At 42.4% G+C, this 21,692-nt stretch overlaps 2 protein-coding genes across 2 annotated transcripts; one reads left to right on the top strand and one right to left on the bottom strand.

Annotated features, from left to right (window-relative positions):
- The first annotated feature begins 1,730 nt into the window (after positions 1-1,730).
- Positions 1,731-10,083, top strand: TMEM14A (transmembrane protein 14A). Its single transcript, XM_085056676.1, has 5 exons — positions 1,731-1,940; positions 3,159-3,244; positions 4,928-5,029; positions 8,402-8,489; positions 9,516-10,083. The coding sequence occupies exons 2-5, from the start codon at positions 3,169-3,171 to the stop codon at positions 9,553-9,555; spliced, it is 306 nt and encodes a 101-aa protein (XP_084912802.1). The 5' UTR covers positions 1,731-1,940; positions 3,159-3,168; the 3' UTR covers positions 9,556-10,083.
- A 1,775-nt stretch (positions 10,084-11,858) lies between these two features.
- LOC146440205 (glutathione S-transferase) lies at positions 11,859-21,409 on the bottom strand. Its single transcript, XM_085056675.1, has 7 exons — positions 21,333-21,409; positions 18,430-18,533; positions 16,986-17,037; positions 16,619-16,751; positions 15,883-16,024; positions 12,942-13,073; positions 11,859-12,197 (listed from the first exon to the last, which is right to left on the bottom strand). The coding sequence occupies exons 2-7, from the start codon at positions 18,514-18,516 to the stop codon at positions 12,075-12,077; spliced, it is 669 nt and encodes a 222-aa protein (XP_084912801.1). The 5' UTR covers positions 18,517-18,533; positions 21,333-21,409; the 3' UTR covers positions 11,859-12,074.
- Between the last annotated feature and the right edge of the window lie 283 nt (positions 21,410-21,692).

Genomic DNA, 21,692 nt, shown 5'->3' with positions numbered 1-21,692 from the left:
TCTGGATTTCAGCTTATGAGTCCACTTCTTGTTTGTATTTTGGAGCCATCCTGCCCTCAAGTGTCCTATATTTGTTTTCCAAAGCTGCTGTACCTTCAGTCTTCCTTCCCATAGACACTGGTGAGATAAGGAGAGCAGTTCTGTTTTCCACTGAGCAGACTTGGACAGCTCACACGGAGTGGGTTTGTATAGCAGCAGTTAAACACTACCAGAAAAAAAAAACAAACTGAATGTTAGGAGTGGAAATTAAATATGTTAACCCTAATGAGAATACTGATTTGCTTTCCAGCTAGCTCTCTGGAGCGGAAAACTCCCACACCTTTAAGCAAAGAAATCTAAAGGAAACACAGGATTTTGGCAGAGATTTTCAAATGACCCCTGAAGAAGGCAGGTATCCAAGTCCTATCACATGGCATTGTTGAGTCTCTCCCTGTTGTGACCATGTTTATGTACAGCCTGTTTGTGGGAACAAGGGAAGTGTGGGGAATGTTGCACACAGACACCCCCAAATTACCCCAGAAGGACACGTCCTGTGCTGGTCAAGAATCATTCACTTAAGAAAAGCTAAAGAAACACTGCGGAGGGGGACAAAAATAGCTTGTGGTGGAATAGGTCCAGTAAACAGGGCTAGCAGACAAGGAGTCAGGGTGTTAAAATAACCACATCAAGCAGTTTCATAAATTAGCTACGTGTTTAGTATCAGAATCTTGGGGCTTGTGCCTGCTGTTTTCCCTGACAAACACATACCAGCACTCAGCGTACGTGCCTGCTCACCTGACTTCATGCAGCAGCCCTCAGACTTTAAAAAAACACAAGCAAGGCGAGAGAACCTGCTTATGAGAGGGGAAATGGGCAGAAGGGTGCCTGGGACAGCAGTGAGTGCCCCATGATGGGTCACAGAGTGTCTGTGGGGGCTGCAGGCAGCACACCCTCCTTCACCCTGCCCCTGCCCAGGTCTCCATGGGACGGGTGCACTTTGGGGACAAGTGTATCTGCAGACATGACTCCCTCATTCATTAGTCCTTCCATGCCAAACACGGCAAGGCAAGGGGGGTTGGCTTGAAGAGTAAAGTATCCCTGGACCTTTCCACTGCCTGAAGGGCTGGATGAGGAGTCTCAAGCAGATGCCCACCCCGGAGCAGGGCGCTGTCACAGAGGGGCCCCAACAGCGTGCTGCCCTGCTGCCTGGCGTCAGCAGAGCCACAACTCACAGAATCACAGAATTGTTAGGGGTGAAATGGACCCCTGGAGATCATCCAGGGGTCCAATATTAGCACCATGCTCTGACCAACTGTGCTGAAATTTCTTGTGGTTTAGTTTATGGTCATTGCTCCTCGTCCTGTTGCTGTGCACCGCCGAAAAGTGCCTGGCACCACCCCCTCGACATCCAGTTTTGAGGTATTTATATGCATGAATGAGATCCTCTCTCAGCCTTCTCTAGACAGAACAAACCCAAATCCTGCAGTCTCTCCTCATAAAAGAAATGCTCCAGACCCCTAGCCACCCTTGTGGCCTCCGCTGGGCTCTCTCCAGTAGCTCCATGCCTCTCTTTTACTGCGGAGCCCAGAACGGGACACAGCATTCCAGATGTGCCTCACGAGGGACGAGTGGAGGGGAGGATCACCCCTACTATGCACCCCTGGGTACCACTGCCCTCCTGGCCGCGAGGGCACCGCCGGCTCGCTGTCACATTGTCACCCACTCGTCCCCCGCGGCCCGGCTCCGCCAAGCGCCGCCAGCCGCCGCTCCGCCAGCGGCGCTGCGGGCAGAGCGGGCCGCGCCGCCATGCGGGCGACAGGAGACCTCCTTCCGCCCCCCAGGGGCTGAGCCCGGGACGCGGCGGCTCGGCCGGGCCCGGCAGCCCACGGAGCCCGGCGGGCGCGGGAGGCGGGGCCGGGGCCGGGGCCGGGGCAGCTCGGAAGGCGGCGCGGCGGGACGAGGTGCGGCGGGGCCGAGGCGCGGCGGGGGCGGCCGGGGGCGAGCGGGCGGCTGGGCGGAGCGCGGCTTCCCCCCACAGGCCCCTGCCTCCGCCTGGGGGCTGCGGCGCGGCGCTGGGAAGCGGGGCGTGGGCTGCGGGCTGCGGGCCCCGGCCGGAGGCGGCCAGGAAGGCCGGGCACATCAAAGGCCTGGGTATCCCTGGCCCCTGCCTCTGCAAACCTTGTTCTCCGGGGTGCCATACCCCCTAAACGCACCTTTCGGCCTGAGGGGCTACAGTGTGGGGAGGAGGGGGCTCGCTGAGAGTCGCTCGCTTTAGTACTAAAGGCTTGACATGAAACGCTGAGTGAGCACTTTTTGCTGCCACCCTTTTACACTGTGGTCAGGGAGACACTCTCGGGTATAAAGAAGGAGGTGCTTCATTAAGTGTACACTTAATTTGGGACAGGGAGGGAAAAAGTGTCCCACGGCGGATGGGAGCGAGGCCGTGGTGCTGCAGGGGCTCTCTGATTGCAGAGCAGTGCAGAGCACTGCCACTTGTGCCTTTACACAGCACTGCCGGGGAAGCAGGGACCAGCATCACAACAGAACCTTACATGCTCTTTGCGGGACAGAAGCCTAACTTCGGACAATGCATCAAATTGTAAAGGTGAAATAAAAGGGGCATAGACACAGGATAAAGCAACTGTATGTTTAGCTTCCCAAAACAGTCTAAGTTTCTGTCTGGAAACTTTGACTAGACTCTGAAAATTTGTACTTTTGCCTGGTGCAGGGTTTGTGACATTCCATTTGAAATGCACCAGGTGCAGTGTGGTTGAAAGGCGATGAAAGTACTGAGCTGAGCTCTCAGAAGACCCGTACATATCTTCAGTGTGCGCTCAGCTCAGCCAAATGGCACAAGTACAACAAACTATGCTTTGGATGGTGTCAAGCTTTTTGCCTGCATACATGTATTTGTGACTGGGAAGAATGCATACCACATACATCCCAAAAATTCCCTAATGGAAATATGGTATACACAGATACTGAGGTGTAAGGAATGGCAGTAGTTAGTGAAAGGATGGTACAATAGCCAACAGGCACACATTCATCTTCTGAAATTTTGACACAGTAGTCAAACATGAGAGAGTAGTGTTATGTAGAACCCTTAAAGCAATGATTTATTTTTTACCAGGAGGAAGGAATTTATTTGCCTTCACTTGCAATATGGTTGTTTTTTTCAGAACTGGGACCATGGCTGTTGACTGGATTGGTTTTGGATACGCTTCGTTGCTGATTGTTGGAGGTGTTGTAGCATACACTCGTAAAGGTAAATACTGGGACAGCAGGATTTGGAAATTAAGCATTTGAATTTCCTCTATGCAATGTGAGACATGAAAACTTTGCTGTAATTAACCCAGCTGCATCTTACATCCATCATGTGCTGTTGTAAATGCCCTGAGTCTCATGAGATGTACTTGGGTCAGCCTAAGCATTTAAGTGTTTTTATGGCAAAGAGTGGGCTGTCACGTTATTCTTGACCTTAAATATGTTTTGTGCTTTCTCATCTCCTATTCATCATTCCTGTGTTGAGCACAGTAGATGCTTGATTAAAGCTTATTTTCTACAAAGATATCCAGGCTTGATTCTGATATTTCGAGATACACGCTGGGAAAAAACCTTTACCTGCGTGCTCTGAGTTGGTGGTTAATTCTCTGGTACTGCTAGAATTGTGCCTTTTCACTGTAAGATAACGAGGCAGGTTTTAGGTGGCAGCGTACCACAAAGCACAGTTCCGGTATTGCAGGGATTTTTGCAATCCCCCTCGTGGCAGCGCCGTGCCCGAGCTCTGCACCCGGCAGAGGTCGCAGCGGTACCGAGGACGGGCATGCTGGAGCTCCAGGCGGGTTCTCTCAGCTCTCCGCAAAGCCCTAGCAGCACATCGGTCTCCTTCCCTGAGGCCAATATCCGTCACGATTCTTGTGATTTAGGGTCACTGTCCCCCTTGGTGGTGTGCACATGCTTTGCTCTCGGAGACACAGCTTCACATCTGAATTTCTGAAAACGGTGTATTTTTGTGTTTGCAGCCAGCTTCACTCACTGACTGTACCAGGCACCTCTTCTCCTCACTGTTCAATAGTTGGTGAATCCTCGTGGCTAATCTAGATTTTTAAAAATTTATTGTGATTCCTATTTTCTTGCAAAGTTTTGATTAAAAATATTCAAAAGGATTGGGAGCTAAATGACATCAGGAGGTCTGGATTCTTTATTTATAAATATTTGGGGATCAGCATCATTCAAGTAATGTCTGCTGTGCAGATTCTACACTTCTATCATATAGTACCGAAAGAAATGTCTGTTCAGAAATCTAAATACATTAGGGATATATCTGGGATTTATGAACCAGATTTGCAATAGCACTACAAGTTTTGGAAGCCCTGTTTTCATTCTCACTGACATTTAATTTCTTTTTCATTCTTTATTAATTAAATGTGATTTTGGTTGTCCAGGACTGATGTCAGGTTGTCCATTTCTTTGTCCAGGACTGATGTCAGACTGAAAGCCCTTATGACTACATGTATTGTGCAATTTACTCTTTATATATATATTAACACATTTCTACCATTTTTGGAGACTCCCAAGTGCTGTAAGATACACTTAAAATGAACAGACAGTTCAGAGAAATTACAAAAATCTTTCTAAAGTATGATTGAGAAAATAGCCAATTTTAGATTGGTGCTTCAAGAGTTATTTTTCCCAAGTTGCAAATATTACTGGATCCTCATTGTCTCCCTCTAAATTAGTTGATTTTGCCCCTAATGCCACACATTAAAATGACCCAGTTACAGAAATATTACCTCTCTGTTCACACTGGATGAGGTAGCTGGAATGTGGCAAAATCAGTTCTATTTTTAATATATTTGGATAATACTGTGTAGAGAGAGAATTGTTTTATAGAGATTGGGGTTAAAGACATTGTATTGAGAAATAACAGTTGAATGATTTCTTGCAGGTAGTAAAATCTCTTTAGCTGCTGGACTCACCTTTGGCTCAGTGGCTGGTTATGGAGCTTACTGCGTAACGTGTGATCCGAGAAACGTGAAGATATCATTGTGTAAGTGTTTTACTGCAGTAAACAAACAAACAAAAAAGCAGCATTCTGAACTACATGTGAAATTCTCTTTTTTAGTAAATTTTGTGTATTGTTTTGGTTTAAATGTTGGGTTTTAAATACAGTTCAACACTTCAATTTAGCTTGCAAAATTCAAGAGCCATTTGCAAGGTAAGGCAGATAATTCACACAAAGCGATCAGGTGGATGTTACTACCTGGCAGCACCTCCTTCTATGAGATGGTTGCCTAACATTACACATATTGTGAAACAGGAAACAGCTGAGAAACAGGAGATAGCACTGCAATAAAATAATGAGCGTTATGATAGAATTTTGCAATTTGAGCAGTAAATCCTGTGTTGTATAAGGTAACATATCCTCAGCTTCCAAGGAATCAAATAGTTTGACTTAGTGTTTTTCCTTTGCTGCTGAGAAAGACAGCATACAAATTATGCAGTTACTGTCATGGTAGCTAGTTTGCTATGAAACCCTCACGGAGGCAAAAAACCTACAATCCCTAAGGGGAACATGAACCTTGCACAAGTGGTTTGTAGTAAGAGGTATTGGAAGCTTGTCTCACTCATGGATTTAACAAAGGTGGTTTAGGGTGTGGTTTAACATGCAGAAGTGCATTTAAAATACATTTAATCCAGATTGTGTGAGTACAGAATTGTTTTTTCTCAAGTTAGAATTTGTGGTATACTGTTCATTCTGACTTTGTGCTTTGCACCAATCACAGCTGTAAAAATTTCCATTTAAAAAAAAAGTTGAGTAGTATTGCCAGCGAATTGCCACTGGCAATTGCCACTGAGTTCTTTAGTAAAGGTGGTAATGGCAGACCTGATCTGCTGCTTGATGGCCTTAAATTGGATTCCAGTTTTGCCACCATGACCTTGCTCAGATTAAGTTATCCCACTGTTTAAAAAAAACCCAAAACTTTTTTTTAAATGAAGACATAGCCTTAAGTATGTGTAAATTTATAATGATTCAGTGTGAGATGCTTTAAAGTAGTATATGGTAATGTACTTCTATGCATCAGTTAAGCCATTAAGTTAGGTACAGAATTTGTGGAAGAGAAGACTAATTAAAACTTAATATATGCTGCCTGTTATTCAATTCCCTGGTTTTGAAAGGGCTTATACAAAATTTTCCATTAATTTGCTTTTGAATGTCTGATACCTAAAATAGTCAGTGTTTTGCATTTCATGTAGCTGTAGGTATACATGTGAAGACTTTCTCAACTGGAGAAATGGATATATTACTTATTTTGTAGAAATTACAGCAATACCAATGAGACAGAGTAAAAGGAACAAAGACTTTTTAAAGCAGACTTAGTTTAAAATGCTTCCAAAGAAATAAATTTTTGTTATAAATGTGTATTGCTTTTGTGGAAAACCAGAATGTTTTCACTTATGCCTAACATGCCAAAGTGTGAAAAGCAGCCAGAGTGCAAATGAAAGATGAAAATTAAATGCATGGAAGACAGTGACCACTCTGAACTTAGAAAACAGTACAGTAAATTACAGTGTGAAATGAAGCAAGCACCCAAACCTTTAAAAGGTTAAGAAATCTAAAAACAACCCATCCATTCAAACCCATAATTATTGACAGTATTTTTCACTCATGCGAGAGTCTCCTACAGTAATTTGGGTAATATATTAGTACAAGACCTTGATAGCAAGGTTGTTGTAACTTGTCCTACATACAAAGAGTGTGTAGCATAGGGATACCCCAGGCAAATACTCTTAGTTGTTTTATAAATTATTATTTCAGGCATTTTCCTACTTCACCTGAAAGTAGCTCTGTGCTTTCTTGAATACTTTAATGCAATCTGATGTGTTTGAAGTAGGTGTAGAAAATCAAATCTCAGTATGCAAGAGTTAGTAGCATTCACAGTGCAAGTTGATTCTGATCTGAATATGATTCACTGGATTGAATTTGTCTTGATTTACTGAATTTCTTTTACTGGTTTAAGGTGAAAGAGTGAGTGCATAGCACTTTCTAAAATCAAGTCTAAAAGTTGAATGTCTTATAGTCACTGGCAGCTGTGAAAAGCCAGATACTAGCAACTGGAAAAAAAGAACGTTACAGAGTGAACATGCTTCGTAGGTTGTAATAAACTGTAAATATACTCGAGACTCTGGCAAGACACATGCTGTAGAATAGTTTCCTCTTCAGACATTCCTGAGAGGATCAAGGCTATGTGACTAGAAAATGAGAGCAATGGATAATGGAGTGCAATATTTCTTTTGCAGGGTATCTTTAATGAGTGCACATAGGTGGTAGAGTTCTGTAAGATACTTGTAACTGTCAAGGTTTGTTTTATAATGCTGAAGTGAGTTTAAAACTAATTTTTGACACCTACAAACACAGGACTGGGTCCAGAACTAGACAGTGGAATTTGAAGAGAATTAGCCAGATGGTTTCACTGCTCCATAAAAAGGGAAGAGATCTCTGTACCTGCCATTACTTTGGCTGCAAGAGGGATAAAGCCCAGCTGCCCATGGGAAGTCCTGACTCTCTGCCCACTTCTAGGAAGCATTTCAAGTGACAGTTCTTTAATGAAGGTAGCTATCTTTGCAGTTTTATGTGTTCTCCTCAGTCTTCTCATATGTAGCACTCTGCAGCTGTAGTTCAAGATGAAATCTCCATGCCTTATGACTTCATTGCTGCCTCCATTTTTAGGATAAAACTACTCCAGAAAGAAGATGCAGTTTTTTTCATGATTTGTTCTCTGATGCTTGTGCTGCATTTATTGCCCTCTTGAGCTGCCCACTTTTTGTCACCGTCAAGGATGGTTCCCTTGTAGCAAAAGGTTACAAAGGAACTTGTGTTCATAAAGAAGAAGATATTGATAGCTGTATTCTGTAGCAAAAACAAGTGAAAAACCTTCCAATATAGTTTTTAAGGCTCAGCAAATAAAGAGCTAATATTCTATAAATAAAACAGGAAAGAAGTTGAATGCTCTAGCTCCTTCAATAGTTAGAAAACAGCTACAATGATCTGGGTGGTGGGATTTAGGGGACACTATTCCTGTAATTCAGTATACATGTTATTGCTGTGGCCAAGATTCTTTCTGTTTTATTTGCATCCCTGTGAATATAGATGTGGATGAATAAAATTCACTGACAAACTTACTTGTTATCTATGAAATGGAATTTAGCATTCTGCTGCACATAGAAACTTTATTTGTAGCTAAAATAAATCATAAGGGTGTATTTTGGAAAAGCAAGGATGTTTTTATAGGCTCTGATCTAATGTTTTACCAAATTGAAGTTCATAGGAAAACAGCAATGACCTCTGATAACTCTGTGTGTTCCTGAGTGGTGCACTGAGAAGAGTGAGAACATAAATATATTGGATTGTCTTTTACAGTTTCATCTTTTCTCTTGACCATTATAATGGGAATGAGGTTCAAGAGGTCCAAGAAATTAATGCCAGCTGGACTAGTAGCATGCCTGAGGTAAATATATATATTGCTGATCTTAATGTAAAGATTTCACTGCTTTTCAAATAGTTGCCATTTCACACTTGATTCAAGGCAGAATTGGTGGAAGTCAGTCATTCAGCAGCTGTACAGCTTAAGTGAAATAAGTTTGGAGGTCAGAGTCCTGTGTTTGCAGTGAACAGATTTTTCATTTCACTAGGCAGACACAGCTGATAAGAAGTGATTTTCTCAGCACAAAAAGGAGAGGTTAGCAATTAAATCTTAATGCATGTTGATAAGGCTGTTGGAAGAACCTGGATACACCTTAGTGTTTTTAAACACATACATATAAAATTAATTTCATACAACACAGTCATCTTAAAAAGAAAGGCCAAGACTTCGGTTTAAAAATGCTGCATTCAAAACTACTGGAAGCACATTACTGTTGGAAACCAGGACATTTTTGACCTAAGAACTTTTGTCAGTGTTAATGCAAATTAGGATGTTTCTAACTGTTCCAACTGCTTTATTGCTGCTATTTGGCATCCTGTAAAATACAATTTTCTGTACTTATTATTGTGGAATTAAATTATGGTGTAAGTTCGAAACTTTTTTCCCTGATGAATCTGTAACTCAAAATGTTTTTCAGGTGTAAATCAGAATCCCCATCTCCTGAAGGAATAACTGTTGCTTCATTTTTACCAGATTTAATATAATATCATTCTGTTTTACTTCAGTTAGATACAGGGAGGAAAACATCAGAAGCAAACTGTCAAGATGCTTCTGTCAAATTTAAGAATCAGAAGCAAAAAATCAGAAGCAAACTGTCAAATTTAAGAATCAAGACTTACACTGGAAAATGCTGCTGTCCCTTGTGGATTGTTTTTCCAGCCTAGGTGGGCTTTGTTTTTCAACAGAGACTGTAGATTTAGACACTTGAAAAGACACCTTTTAGAGACTCTAGTGTCAGTTATTTATGAATGCACTGTTATTTTATGATTACTTTCACTTGTTTTATTAATGCACAGCCATATTTATGTTTTTTGCATGGGTTTTTTTCAGCCTTTTGATGATCTTGAGGCTTGTTTTTATGCTGCTGTAGAACTTAGCAATTAAGGAACTGAATATGACTGCCATGCCCACCGAAGAGACATGCTGTCCATACTTGAAAGATGAGTTTGAACGCAAGTCTTACACTGCATTTATATTTTCTGTAAAAGATCTTTACCTGCTATTTGATTATTGACATGTGGTGATATTTTAAAAGCTAAAGGAAGTGTTTTGTTGATATATTTTGATCTACTTCCATTTAAGCAGTCTATTAAGGAATCTTTCTTTGTAAGTTTGATCTCTTTTAGGGGTGCTGAGCACCCCAGGAAATTGAATTACTCTTGCACTGTATCTCTGAAAGAATATATTTAAATACATGTTTATGCTAAAAAGGTATCTTGTATTGAAGTATAATTTTGTAGCTCCTGAGAATAAATAATCAGTTCTAAATGAGAAAAATCTTGGGCCTGTACTGTATTGCACTAGAAAGCCAACTTCTTGTCCAACACACATTCTTATTCCACTGGTCCTAAATGTAAAAACTATTATAAGTGTTCAAATAAAATGTAAAATTATCGAAGCTTATCAGTTTTTTATGCAGATAACTGAGCCATTTTGTCAATGGAGGAGTCTGGAGCTCTGCTTTGTACTGAGTAGTGGTTAAAACATGTACCATGCTGTAAATTGAAAACATGAACCATGGCTGAGGTTTGTCATGCTGCACAGAGAGGTTCCAAGCTCTCAGCACTATGGAACAGGTTTTCCATTCTGGTCTCACACAGATTATCTTGCTGACGTCCCCCCCGTAAACAAAGGAGATTATTGAATCATAAACTATTTAGGGATTGAAGTTGCTTTGATTTGTGTACAAAATAAATATTCCCTGGGTCTCAAAGCTTGGCTAAGGCTCTCTTCTGGTGTACAGAGAATGTAAGAAAAATCATTAGGAAACAGTATGGGTGAGTACACTATTGAAGACAAAGAGAAATTTTGCCGCTTTTCATTTTTTTATGCTTATGAAGGTTATCAGAGCTCAGTGCTCCACAAATCCCTAAGGAGAAGACCAGGCTTATTCTTCTTGTCAGGGGCTTAGGTGGTGAGAAGTGGTGTAGCAGCTCAGATGTCTAAGGCACAACTGACAATAAAATAGAAGGGGGGGGGGAGTGGTGGGCAGGACGACATGACACAAAATCCTTACCAACCCCAAACCATAGCCTGCAGCTCCGGAATCTTTGCTAATGAATGTTGGTATCAGTTACCTCCAGATTTTGCCAGGCTCACAGGTGAGTAAGCTGGTGTGTTACGGATTTCAGACTGGAATGACATCTGCACTCATATGCAATAGCAAAGTCCTGTGCCAATCTTTGTGATGGTTCCTAAATCATAGCACTTGTTTGGAAGAGAGGAATAGCCCAATGAAATGAGTACTGTGGTGGGCATGGCAAAGCACTGCTTACAGCTACTGAGGTAATTTTAATGTAGACCTGTTCAGAGCTCAGCAGTGCCCAGGTGACTGGGGCACGTGTGCTTTGTACCTCTGGGATGCACATGGCTTTTCTTAGGCACAGGTCAGCAAAGGAGTTAACTTTGCTGGGCAGTAGTTCTTTATGTACACTGGTTGACTGCCTAATCAGTTTGAGTTCTACTGAGGAGAAACAACTAACTCCAAAGGACAGTTAATGGCAATGTTCTTAAAGGGAACAGCCATGGTTCCCATGAAATTAGGGTAAAGAATCTGACATGCTGTTAAGCACTGTTCAGGTAAAACTCACTCTTTTACTGAAAAGGTAAGCAGCCAGTGCACTTTGCTTTACAACTATGTGGGAAGTGACTGCAGAAGGTAAAACCTTACAAAAAACTACTCAAGAAGCATTTGCCTCACTGACAAGCCAGCCAAGCAGCAAAAAGAAGAGTGAGAGAAGATGCTGTCAATGGGTCAAAACCACAGGTGACCAATTAAACAAGAACTTTGATCTTTCAGTGAAAAAAATTGTTTCTAAGATATTTATGTGGGGATTAGAAAAGTTTCTTACTTTTGCCCATAAACTTACAAGGATCATGAGTTTTAATTTTATTTTATTTTTAGAGGGTTTTTTTACTTAATTTTGAAACTGCAGCTTTCAAAGTAGAGACAGCAGTGAAATACAGCAGGAGCTGTATTTCTAGGAGACCACCTGGAGAACCAAAAGATTCTAGACCTGATATTAAATGACTTCTCAATTTTTATGGTGTGGCTCCTCTCTCCTGCAGTTCATAGAAGGGAGATTGGGGATTGTGTGGCTTTCCACAGTACTCTGGAGGCTACAGTTGAAATATTTTACCCTGCCAGGCATACACAGTAATTGAACACACACAAAGTGTCAGCATATTTTATTTCAAGTTCTGCTTCATGAAATACTGCTTTCTGGACTCAACAGGTCCAAATTAGCCATTTATTCTAATTTAAAAGTGTATTCACAGTGTATTGTTTCAACACTGGCCACATGATGCAAGTTACAGAGTACATCTATGCAATTTACATTTACAAGGCAAGCTCTGGTAATATACTACAGCAGCGTTATCTTCATCTGATTAGATATTGAATATTTTCCTCACAACAGCAACAAATTTCTCATCTGTTGGTGGCTTCCTCTGGCTGCCAGGCTGCAAGAATTTTTTGATAGTTGGAATGTTGCTGATTCTTCCTTTAAAAGCCTGTAAGAAGCAACAGTAAAGCCAGTGAGAGTAAGGCAATTATAATTCCACCCTTTATAGCTTAAAAATCAGGTGACTTGGATTTTTACTTGTCAGACATACTTATTAAACAGAGAAAGGTAGCAGCTTTTTCTGATCTGTAATGCTGATGCCATTAAGTTTACCTTAGTTTCCCAGATGGGGATGGGAGAAAATAATATGAAAGAGTTAAGATTAATCTAGTAAAAAGTGGAAGGAAAAAAGAAAAAAGAAAAAAACCACATCCTGAATCCAAATCCTGAAGATATATTTGGAGGGAAAAAAAAAGGCGAGGACAGGAATACCTCAGTGCAAAGCACTGCAGAAGTCAAGAAACTTAACTGCTCTTTGTATATGATTTCTTCAAAATTTAATTTTGCTGGCAAGAAGAAAAGGACAGGAACTGCAGACACACCAGGCTGCAGACTTCCCTTCCTGACACTTGTTGCTATGTTTGAAGACATGGAAGTAGCAGTTTAAAAACCGAAGTGGTAGCATTAGTAAGTGAATTCCTGTCAGCTGAGAACAGCTGGGAAAAGTAGAGCCGGAGAAAGGTGAGCCCCCAGCAGCTCTGGGGCAAGGCAGTGCACTGAGTGCAGATTTTTGTAATCAAACAGACCACAGAAGTGTCAGTACAATGGCTCAAAAGATGTAAACATCAATTAGCATTCAACAACAGTCAGTGAAATTTGTTACCTTCCATATTTAGACCATATGATTACTGACCTCTAGCAGAGGGAATGCAGACAGTATATCAGGCTTACATTCTTCTGCCATTAAAATGGCTTCCAGCAGATGGATATCTGCCCAGCTTAGTTTGTTGCCAACAAGGTAATCCTGTCCGTGATCTTTTAAGGCCTGTAAAATATGGACAAATAAAAAGAAAGTTACATAGAACAATTTTATCTAAGTATTTCATTCCAGACAGATTTCTAAAAAAAAAAACACAGAAGAGCAAAGCCATGCAAGAACCTGTGAAGTCAGAAAGTGATAAATATTCTTTATACAAAAAATAAAAAATCAGAGTTCATGCTTCAGTGTGCATGATCCTATCTCTCCCTCTAACCTACTGCACCAGGTAGCTGTTTACCAAGACCAGTACCGTAAGAAAGACTTAATCACACAAAAGAAACAGGACTAGAGTAATTGTAAGAGGTAGTCAGGCCAGTTTACGTGTAAGCACACCTTGAATTTTTAAAAAAAAAGACACGTGAATTTCCAGGTGTTTCAGCAAAATTTGAGACTGCTGGTTACAGTTTGAAATAGGTCCAGAATGAAGGTATGCAACCTTTTTGGGGCAAATTGCTGATGTAAGAATCACAGCTCGCCAAAGCTACTAGCAACTGTAGCAGATGAGATGAACGTTGCAGCACAGCTTCAGAGCAGCTACCAGCTCGCCAGCCAACCTTTGTCCTGAAGGCAATCACTTGCCTAGTCAGGAGCACGAGAAGGGTGCGTCTGTGCCTAAGCCACACTAAGGCTACTCTTAGACAAGTAACAAATGTGCACTAAAACGAAGACACCAGTCTGGAAGCCAACTGCTTCTCCAGTCCCATCTGCCAATTTTATCATAGAGGCAGCAATCACTGGCAGTTACAGCTGATACCTTCATGTAGTTATTAACTACACTGCACCAACAAGGTTCACCACAGCTTGTTTATCAGAACCATATGGAAATGCCAAACATTGCCTGCAGGGCTTTTTTACATACTGCCTTTTGCTGCTCCATCTGGCTGCTGAGTGTTTAAAGTGAGCACTCAAAGCTAGGGATGTTTCCTGTCATCTTGCTGAATGAATAACACAGACTGCAAACCCTGAAAAGCTGGATCACTGGACATCTTAAACAGGTGGTACAGGAAGAAAATTATTAACCATTCTAACAAAATTAACTAGGCTAAAATAATGGAAAAGTTTAGCTGTGTATTTACCATAAGCAAACAAGGATTACTTCAAAGACTCCCCTACAGGGAGCATACATGCTAAAACATACCACGACAGTAGTTTATACCACCTAGGCACAGGCTTAGAGAATTTTGGTGCATTATTTTTTATTGTTTAATAACTTCAAATACTTATCAGACTTCTAATCTTTGGAAGATTAGTGTGTGAAATCAATCTCTCTCAGCACAGCCCTCCATTGGAATGGCAGTGGATAGATGTGAATTCTTGATTATAGAAGTGCTGGATTATGTAGTTTACATTGTTATTTTACCGGGCAGCCTCTGTGGATTTTGTTTCTGTAATTTAAAGCTCTGATAAAGTGGGACATGAAATTGCATCAAGTCCTGTATTTTTTTGAATGGACTTCAGCTGCCTGGTAGCCAAGGATTCAAGCTGGAAACCCAGCTCTGCTCTGAAACAACACAGCTTTGTACCCTTGGCAGATTTCTGAGGAGACCACTATGCCCTGAGAAAGTGCTTTGAGAAAGTCTGTACAGCACAACCACACGAGGCACAAAGGGCCAAGTTACAAACAGAAGCAAACTCATGAGATGAGGATCACAGCTGACTCAATTCAAACAGAAAAAATTTAAAACAAACAAAAAAATTAAAATATCTGTACAATAAAATAAAACAACAGAACAAACAGCAAGTTGGTAGGAAATGGCAATTCACTAACGTCCAGGCAATGTTCCAGGGAGAAGAAAGGAACAGTCTATCCCCTCCTGACAAACTCTTCCCTAGCCAAGACAGACTCTTCATGTGCTCCATGGGGATGGCAAGCATACCAATGTCTTCCATCATAGCTCAGGCTAACCCTTTGGTGCATGCTAGCCAGTAAATAATTGCTTTATGCTTTCTAAGCTAGATGTATCTTATTTGCAGAGCCTCTCTGCACACCTAAAGATGCCCAAGTAGCAATTCAGAGAATGACAGTCATAGTCTCTAACTATAATACATTTAAGCAATGGATTTAAGAAGGATCATAGAATTAGATCCTTAACTGTAAAGCAAAAATAGATTTAACTTTGAACAGCAAGAATAAAAAGGAGGCTGAGTGGGAGACCTTATTGCTCTCTCTAACCCCCTGAAGGGAGTTTGTAGTGAAGTAGGGGTGAGCCTCATCTCCCGGGTAACCAGTGACAGGACAAGAAGAAATTGGACTCAAGTTGCACCAGGGGAGGTTTAGATTAGATCTTAGGAATCTTTTGTTGATATAAAGGATTGTAAAGCTCTGGAACAGACTGCCCAGGGAAGTGGTGGACTCACCATCCCTGAAAGTGTTCAAGAAACATGTGGATATGTCACAGGAGGACACAGTTTAATGGTGAATATGGTGCTGGTGCTGCGTTGACAGTCGGACTTGATGACGTTAGAAGGTCTTTTCCAACCTTAACAATTCTATGATAACACATTATACTTCCAGGCAATAAGTTCTGAAGGCTGACACAAATACTGAAATGGTACATTTATGCAAAATGCTGGGAGCCACTAAGCTAGGCTGGAAAAGAAGGACAGCAAAGAGACCCAGCAGTGAAACCACCCAAAAACTATTTTGTGGCACTCTTTTTGCATTGCTGAATACTGGCTCCATCATACATTTCTGGAGTTGTACTGTCACTTGCCTTCTGGAAAGTGCATGTGTGGGGACAGGGGAGAGGGGTTGGAGGGGGAGCCTGGAACTCACCTTACTGTCTTTGTGAACAACTGGTGATTTATCACTTACCTTTTCATAAACAGGGAAGTACCTGGTTGTAGCTCGTTCAATGATTAAGGCAAGATTCTTTTCTTTTGTATCAGCTGGTTGAAAAGGGAGATACATGATCATTCCCATCAGGTCTGTAGTTCCCTCCACGTACATATCAATCCTGAAACAAATACTTTTGTTCAACATCTATCATTCAAACTTTCTATTTTGGTTATTTTCCTGAAATACAATGCTGAAGTGATCACTGAGTAAAATGTCTGTTAGTGAACATAACGTAAGAGAAGTTTGGTTTTTTGGTTCATTTTCTTGGTTCTTCCTCTTCAAGAAAAGAAAGCTTCCAGTTTATTTCAAAGCGCAAATTGTAAAACAGGCTCCTAGTGTATGCAATATGCAATACTTAGTAAGATAAAAGGCTGAAATTGATGTATTAAAAGTGGAGTTCATGCTGTTTTCCATTGGTAATCTATTCATGCATGCTGTGGGAGGAAAGACCACATATGCAAACTACACTAGGGAAAAAAAAAGTAGTTTTGAGGTTTAATCATGAAAGGATCCTGGCTACCAACTGCCATTCCATAAAAATCTCCACAGTCTCTGGAGCTGCCCTTCCATTCTCACAAAATAAACCCTCTAGAGTAAATGACAGTCTGTTAGTTATATGCACCTTTATATGCAGATATTTCACAGCAACATTCTGTTTGCAAATATTAAACATCATGGAGGAGTGTTAGTAAGTGGTACACTGTTGCCATACCAGGCTCTCTCCTTCAGGTCCTTCCCATAGAGGTTGTACTTCGCTGCAATATAGCTGAGGATGGCTCTGGTCTGCACCATCCTCATCCCATCAATCTCCACCATGGGCACTTGCTGAAACAGCAGGACTCCATCTAGGGGAGAAAAAGGAGCAAGCTGGTCAGACTGCTGAAGTGCTACACTGAAAACAAGGAAGAGTCCTGGTAAGAGATCAAGACATTTCTAATTCTCAGGGAATGAAAGCATCCATAAGGAAGCAGGTCTTCTTTACAGGTCACATCATATTACAGGTCTTACAAAAATACTACCTGATGTCCTTTTGTAACATTCATGTGACTTTATGTTTAGGGTACAGTTTACAGACTCACCACTGCGCAATTTTTCTAAGTCTTCTTTCGTTTCTATGAATTCTTCCTCAAACTGAAAAGCAACAACAGAAAACAACACTGTGTCACTCCAAAGGCAATGGAAAAGTGAAAGGAGGTCTGAAAGTTAGTCCACCTCTCCACACCATTCTCCATATTTTTCTCATTGTGCTGACCCTGTCCAGGAATCCATTCAGAGCCATTAGCTGAGTGAGCATGTGCAGTTCCAGCTGCTCATGAGGCTCTGGGAGCCTAAGGCAAGAGCTGAGAACTGCTGACCCCTTGCACAACAAAGGGCCCAGGGACCTGTGCCACTGGCCAGGTGAGACACAGCAGGAGCCAATGACCCCAGACTCTTCTGCATTTAAGACTGTGAGGGTATAAAAGGCCAGGGGTTTCCTTTGTTCCTGGTCCCTCCTCCTGCTTGAGCTGTTACTCTGTTGTTGCACCACAATTAAATTATTTTAAGGACTGCTGGAGAGGCTCCTGGATGGTCAGACAGGAAAGTTTCCTTAAGAGACCCCCAACTCCTATTCTTCATCTCTGCTCCAACAAATAACCCAGGACTACAGAGTCCCCAACCCCACAGGACTGTACAATGCATTATGCTCCAGAAAGAACTTCCTCATTATAAAGACCAGTCTACTTGAGTGCATGAACGATTAACAGATACCATATAATTCACTTAAAAAGCAGCTGATGCCACATGAAATATGGAGAAAAGTTTTTTAAGTTATGTGTCTTGTTACACAGCATTTATCTCCCTCTCTCACCCACTGTTTTTTTGGGGAGGTGAGGACAAGATCTTTGTTTCCTCAACACTCATGCTCTGCAAATTCTCTGTCAGTAACATTCTCAAGTGAGCACCATTAAAAGAGCTTTTTATTTCCAATGGTGTATAAGTATCTCCAAAATACAGTATTCAAACAAAAACTTAATGTAGAAATTAAGAGGCCTTAGGATGGTCTCCACCTGATGTGAATCTAGATAGATCCCTTAACGCTGCCTTTGGGGCAGATATGCCAATTTATCCCATTCAGGTCCTGACCCAAAGAATGAAAGGTACTTTGTTTGGAAATAACATTCTAAAGTTTTCATGTGGTATGCATGGTCTCCGTGAAGAAGAATCATGAGATACAGGGAATTATCAGCATTGAGGAAAAAGTCATGGTTTTGTCTATAGCAACAATTTATGAACTCAGCTTAAAGTATGTTTCAAAAAAGACACCTATGAATTCTATTAGTATGTTAAAATCCTTTTACTGTACAACTGTTGCTCAAGGAATACATGAAATACAACACAAGAGTGTATCGCTCAATCTAAGCACTCTGCATCACAATATGTGATGATGTACATATCCCTAACCACAGATTCAATTGGGGAACCTTTCCAGAGATCACTTTATAAAAAGTGCTCACAGATCACTTTATAAAAAAAGGTACAAACCTCAACCCCCGCTGCTGCTAACAGCCATCGGATTGACTCCATCTTCCCCCTTCCCTTGGTGTAGTGCAGCTTGGGCTTCCCTGCCATGATTTCAGAGTTCTTTCCTGATAAAATCAAGATGATAATCTTACAGGAAGCACACTTTAAATTATCATTTAAATGTCCCACTCCAAAATACTAAATACAGTTGGAGGAATGTGAAAGTAGAAGAAAAATCAAGGCCAACACACTTGTGCTTGATACAACCAAATTTTCTGTGGATTAACAGAAAAAAAGAAAAAGTACACACTACCAGAATATGCAGCCACCATTCAACCACAGCATGACAATGAGCATCTCCTAAATCATATATTATTGTAGTCTTAACAGCTTACTAGAGTTTTACCAAAGCAGAACTGTAGGGTGTTCCTGAATGAATACATTTTTAACCTTGCAGTGATGCAATCTCTTCAGTAGGTGTTGGGTTTTGTGACAGCACCATGTCATACCAGACTTGAAAATGTACTACACCAAATGAACAGCTTCCAAAGAACACCACACTAGCAACACCACCACTATTTGCACCTCTCTTACATGACAATTCAGAGCCCTGTGCTCCTATGCCTTTACAAATATGGCTTTAAGAGCAATATATTTTACCAGGCCTGCTGCCTTCCCTATTTAGCTAGTTCTGCTACAGTCAAACTGTAACAGGGATTTATATTCTATCTGCCTGGAAAACATAACTTTAAAATAAAACCAAACAAATGGAACTGTGACCTCTGTTGGACAGATAAGGCCTGGGCAATGCCCCCAGCAGCAGGGGGCTGAAGTCAGCCCATCATATGATGGCACTGGGATGAAACACTTCGTCCTTTCAAATTTCCCTACCATGTGCGGTCACATGCCACTGTATGACATTGGCAGCTGATGTGAGCTTGGCTGTTGCTGGAAACAAAGCTAACACTGTAGTCTTATCACTAATGGGTCAGAAGAATAAAGCAGATTTCAGAAGAAGACGGAGTCACAGACTAACAGAATGCTTCATTGTTAAGCCAAGGGTTTATCTGTTCACAGGCAGGCTTATTTATGCTTGCATAGACTTCACAATACATAGCTGAGCCACAAAGTGAAAATGTTGGCCATAATCCCAAAGGCATCAATAAAGAGGCACAAAGAAAGAGTGAGAGGGGAGACTGCATCCTTGGCCCTCTCCACTGAAGTCCTTAGTGTTGAATGCTATCTTCAACAGGCTCTACAGCAAACAGCCACTGCTCTGTTAAGAACTGGACTCACAAGAGAAACATCCATCCAACCAAAGCCCCCATCCAACATGCAGGTCTTCAAAACCACTGCTCAGCTTCCACCTAACTTTGGCAATGTCTATATCCCCAGACACCTCAGTCTCTTGTAACAAAGCTCTCCTGATACAAAAATATGTGCTTGTCCACAGATTATGTCTTGACTGAAGCTGGCACCTAATCTAGAGCTGCAGGATGCCTAGTTGGATTCCTGACACTTGAACAGCAACAAGGCAGAGAAGTGACTTAGCACAGCTCCCTTTCACATATAAGGCCATACACACCTAAGACCATGACCTCTACTTCATTTCTAGTTCCTGTGTGTGAATTATACTGTACCATGCAAGAGAGCTCCCGACCTTCTATACTTCAAAAATACTTCATTCCCTGATGCTCAGAAAGTAGGTGATGGCCTCAACTCCACTCTATCAGACAGGAGAACTGCACTTGAACCCTCACAGACTGGACAGGCATTCTAACTTCCAGCACGTGGGATCAAGGCTGGGAAACACATTCTAAGGACAGGCTAACATAAGCAGAAAGAGCAAACTTCCCTGACCTCTCCCAAAAGCAGAGCTGAAGCTGATAAAATTCAGCCCAACCAGAGTCCTGATTGCCAGTCTCAGCTCAGTGCTCCACTAAAAACAGCTGGGAATGCTGAAAAGCAGAACAAATGTCAGTAAAAAAAATTTTAGGTATCAACATAAGCTGTATTTGTTCATCACTGTTCCTTGTGAGGATCAGCTAAGGGGTAAGGCTTTTTGATTGACAAAAACCTTACATCTTCCTGGAAATGCACTGCTAAAGGTCTGAATTTGGCGTTTAGCCTGAACACTTACATAGGGATGCAAAATATTTTGGTGACCCTGTTAGGGCTCTGTCGTGAATATCCATTTGTAAAATAATGAGTAGTCATAAAAGAGTCACAAAATTGGTAAATTATCTTTCTTGAAAATAATGGTCCTGAAAATTAATCACTAACTTTCTTGATGTTTTAGTGCATCGGCACTCAGCCAGCCAGGTGTCAGAGAGACAGCTACTGCTGTCACTGCTGTATTAAACCCCCCCACATTATTTTGTCCAAAACAAGTCAGGCACAAGCCTTTCAGTGAGAAACAAGTGAATTTTGAGCAAGCTCATAACATGGTGCAAGATCCTAGATGTTCTTCCTAATTGGACATGCCCCCTGGCAGTTCAGTGCCATGCTGTGCCGCTCGAAGCCGTGCCGCTGCTCCCCAGCACGACCTGCCAGCCCAGCGCTGCACCGTCCCGCTCGGCCTCCGCACCGTCTCAAGGCTGCAGCTGCTCACCAGCGGGTGCTTCCCACTGGGACTCGAGCCAAGCCTGGGTTCGAAAAGCCACCTTCCACCGCCCGAGCTGGCAGGAGTGTCTGCACGAGGGGAAAGGCAAAGTACCCCCAGAAATTGCAAAACCTGCATTCCAAAGGGCAGTTTTTCTTCTGCTCCCTGGAGCAGCACGGCAGTTCCTCGAGCGCCAGCCCGTCTATGCCGCACCTCGCCCTTTGCCCTTCGGGCAAGAGCCTTGATCCCGGCTATATCCACACCCTGCACCGGGCTGCCACCGCCCGCGCCCCGCCGCGCCCCGCGCCCGCCGCCACAGCACTACCGTCCGCCCGGGCCGCTCCGCCGCCACTGCACCGACACTGCTGCCTCCCGCCCGCCGCACGGCCAACAACCTCCGCCCCCGCTCCGCCCTCCCGCCCCTCAGGCCGCCGCTCCTCCCCTGGGCTGCCGCCGCGGCCTAGCCGTGCCCCGCGCCCGCCCCCGCCGCCTCGGGCCCGGCGGAGTTCAGCTGCCGAGCCTTATCACCAAGCCCTACCACCGCAGCTCGGGGAAAAGCCTCCTCGGCCTTGTCCCTTACAGTCTTACGGAGTTTCTGTTCCGAAATGTGGAATATGTAAACATTTTCTTGTGAAAAGATGTGCTTTAATGTTTGATCTTTGTATACTTTCAAGCCTACTCA

This window comes from Lichenostomus cassidix, chromosome 3, assembly GCF_008360975.1.
Source record: "Lichenostomus cassidix isolate B80296 chromosome 3, HeHo_3.0, whole genome shotgun sequence".
Classification (NCBI taxonomy): domain Eukaryota; kingdom Metazoa; phylum Chordata; class Aves; order Passeriformes; family Meliphagidae; genus Lichenostomus; species Lichenostomus cassidix.
The sequence above is the reverse complement of the archived record's forward strand: the minus strand, read 5'-3'. Positions and strand labels throughout refer to the sequence as shown.

Coding starts and splice junctions, on each gene's coding strand:
- TMEM14A (XM_085056676.1), top strand. CDS start 3,169: ATGGCTGTTGACTGGATTGGTTTTGGATACGCTTCGTTGCTGATTGTT. Junction 5,030..8,401: donor AAACGTGAAGATATCATTGT/GTAAGTGTTTTA, acceptor TGTCTTTTACAG/TTTCATCTTTTCTCTTGACC. Junction 8,490..9,515: donor GGACTAGTAGCATGCCTGAG/GTAAATATATAT, acceptor GGTTTTTTTCAG/CCTTTTGATGATCTTGAGGC.
- LOC146440205 (XM_085056675.1), bottom strand. CDS start 18,516: ATGGCAGGGAAGCCCAAGCTGCACTACACCAAGGGAAGGGGGAAGATG. Junction 17,038..18,429: donor TAGCAGCAGCGGGGGTTGAG/GTTTGTACCTTT, acceptor GTTGCTTTTCAG/TTTGAGGAAGAATTCATAGA. Junction 12,198..12,941: donor CTGCATTCCCTCTGCTAGAG/GTCAGTAATCAT, acceptor TGCTTCTTACAG/GCTTTTAAAGGAAGAATCAG.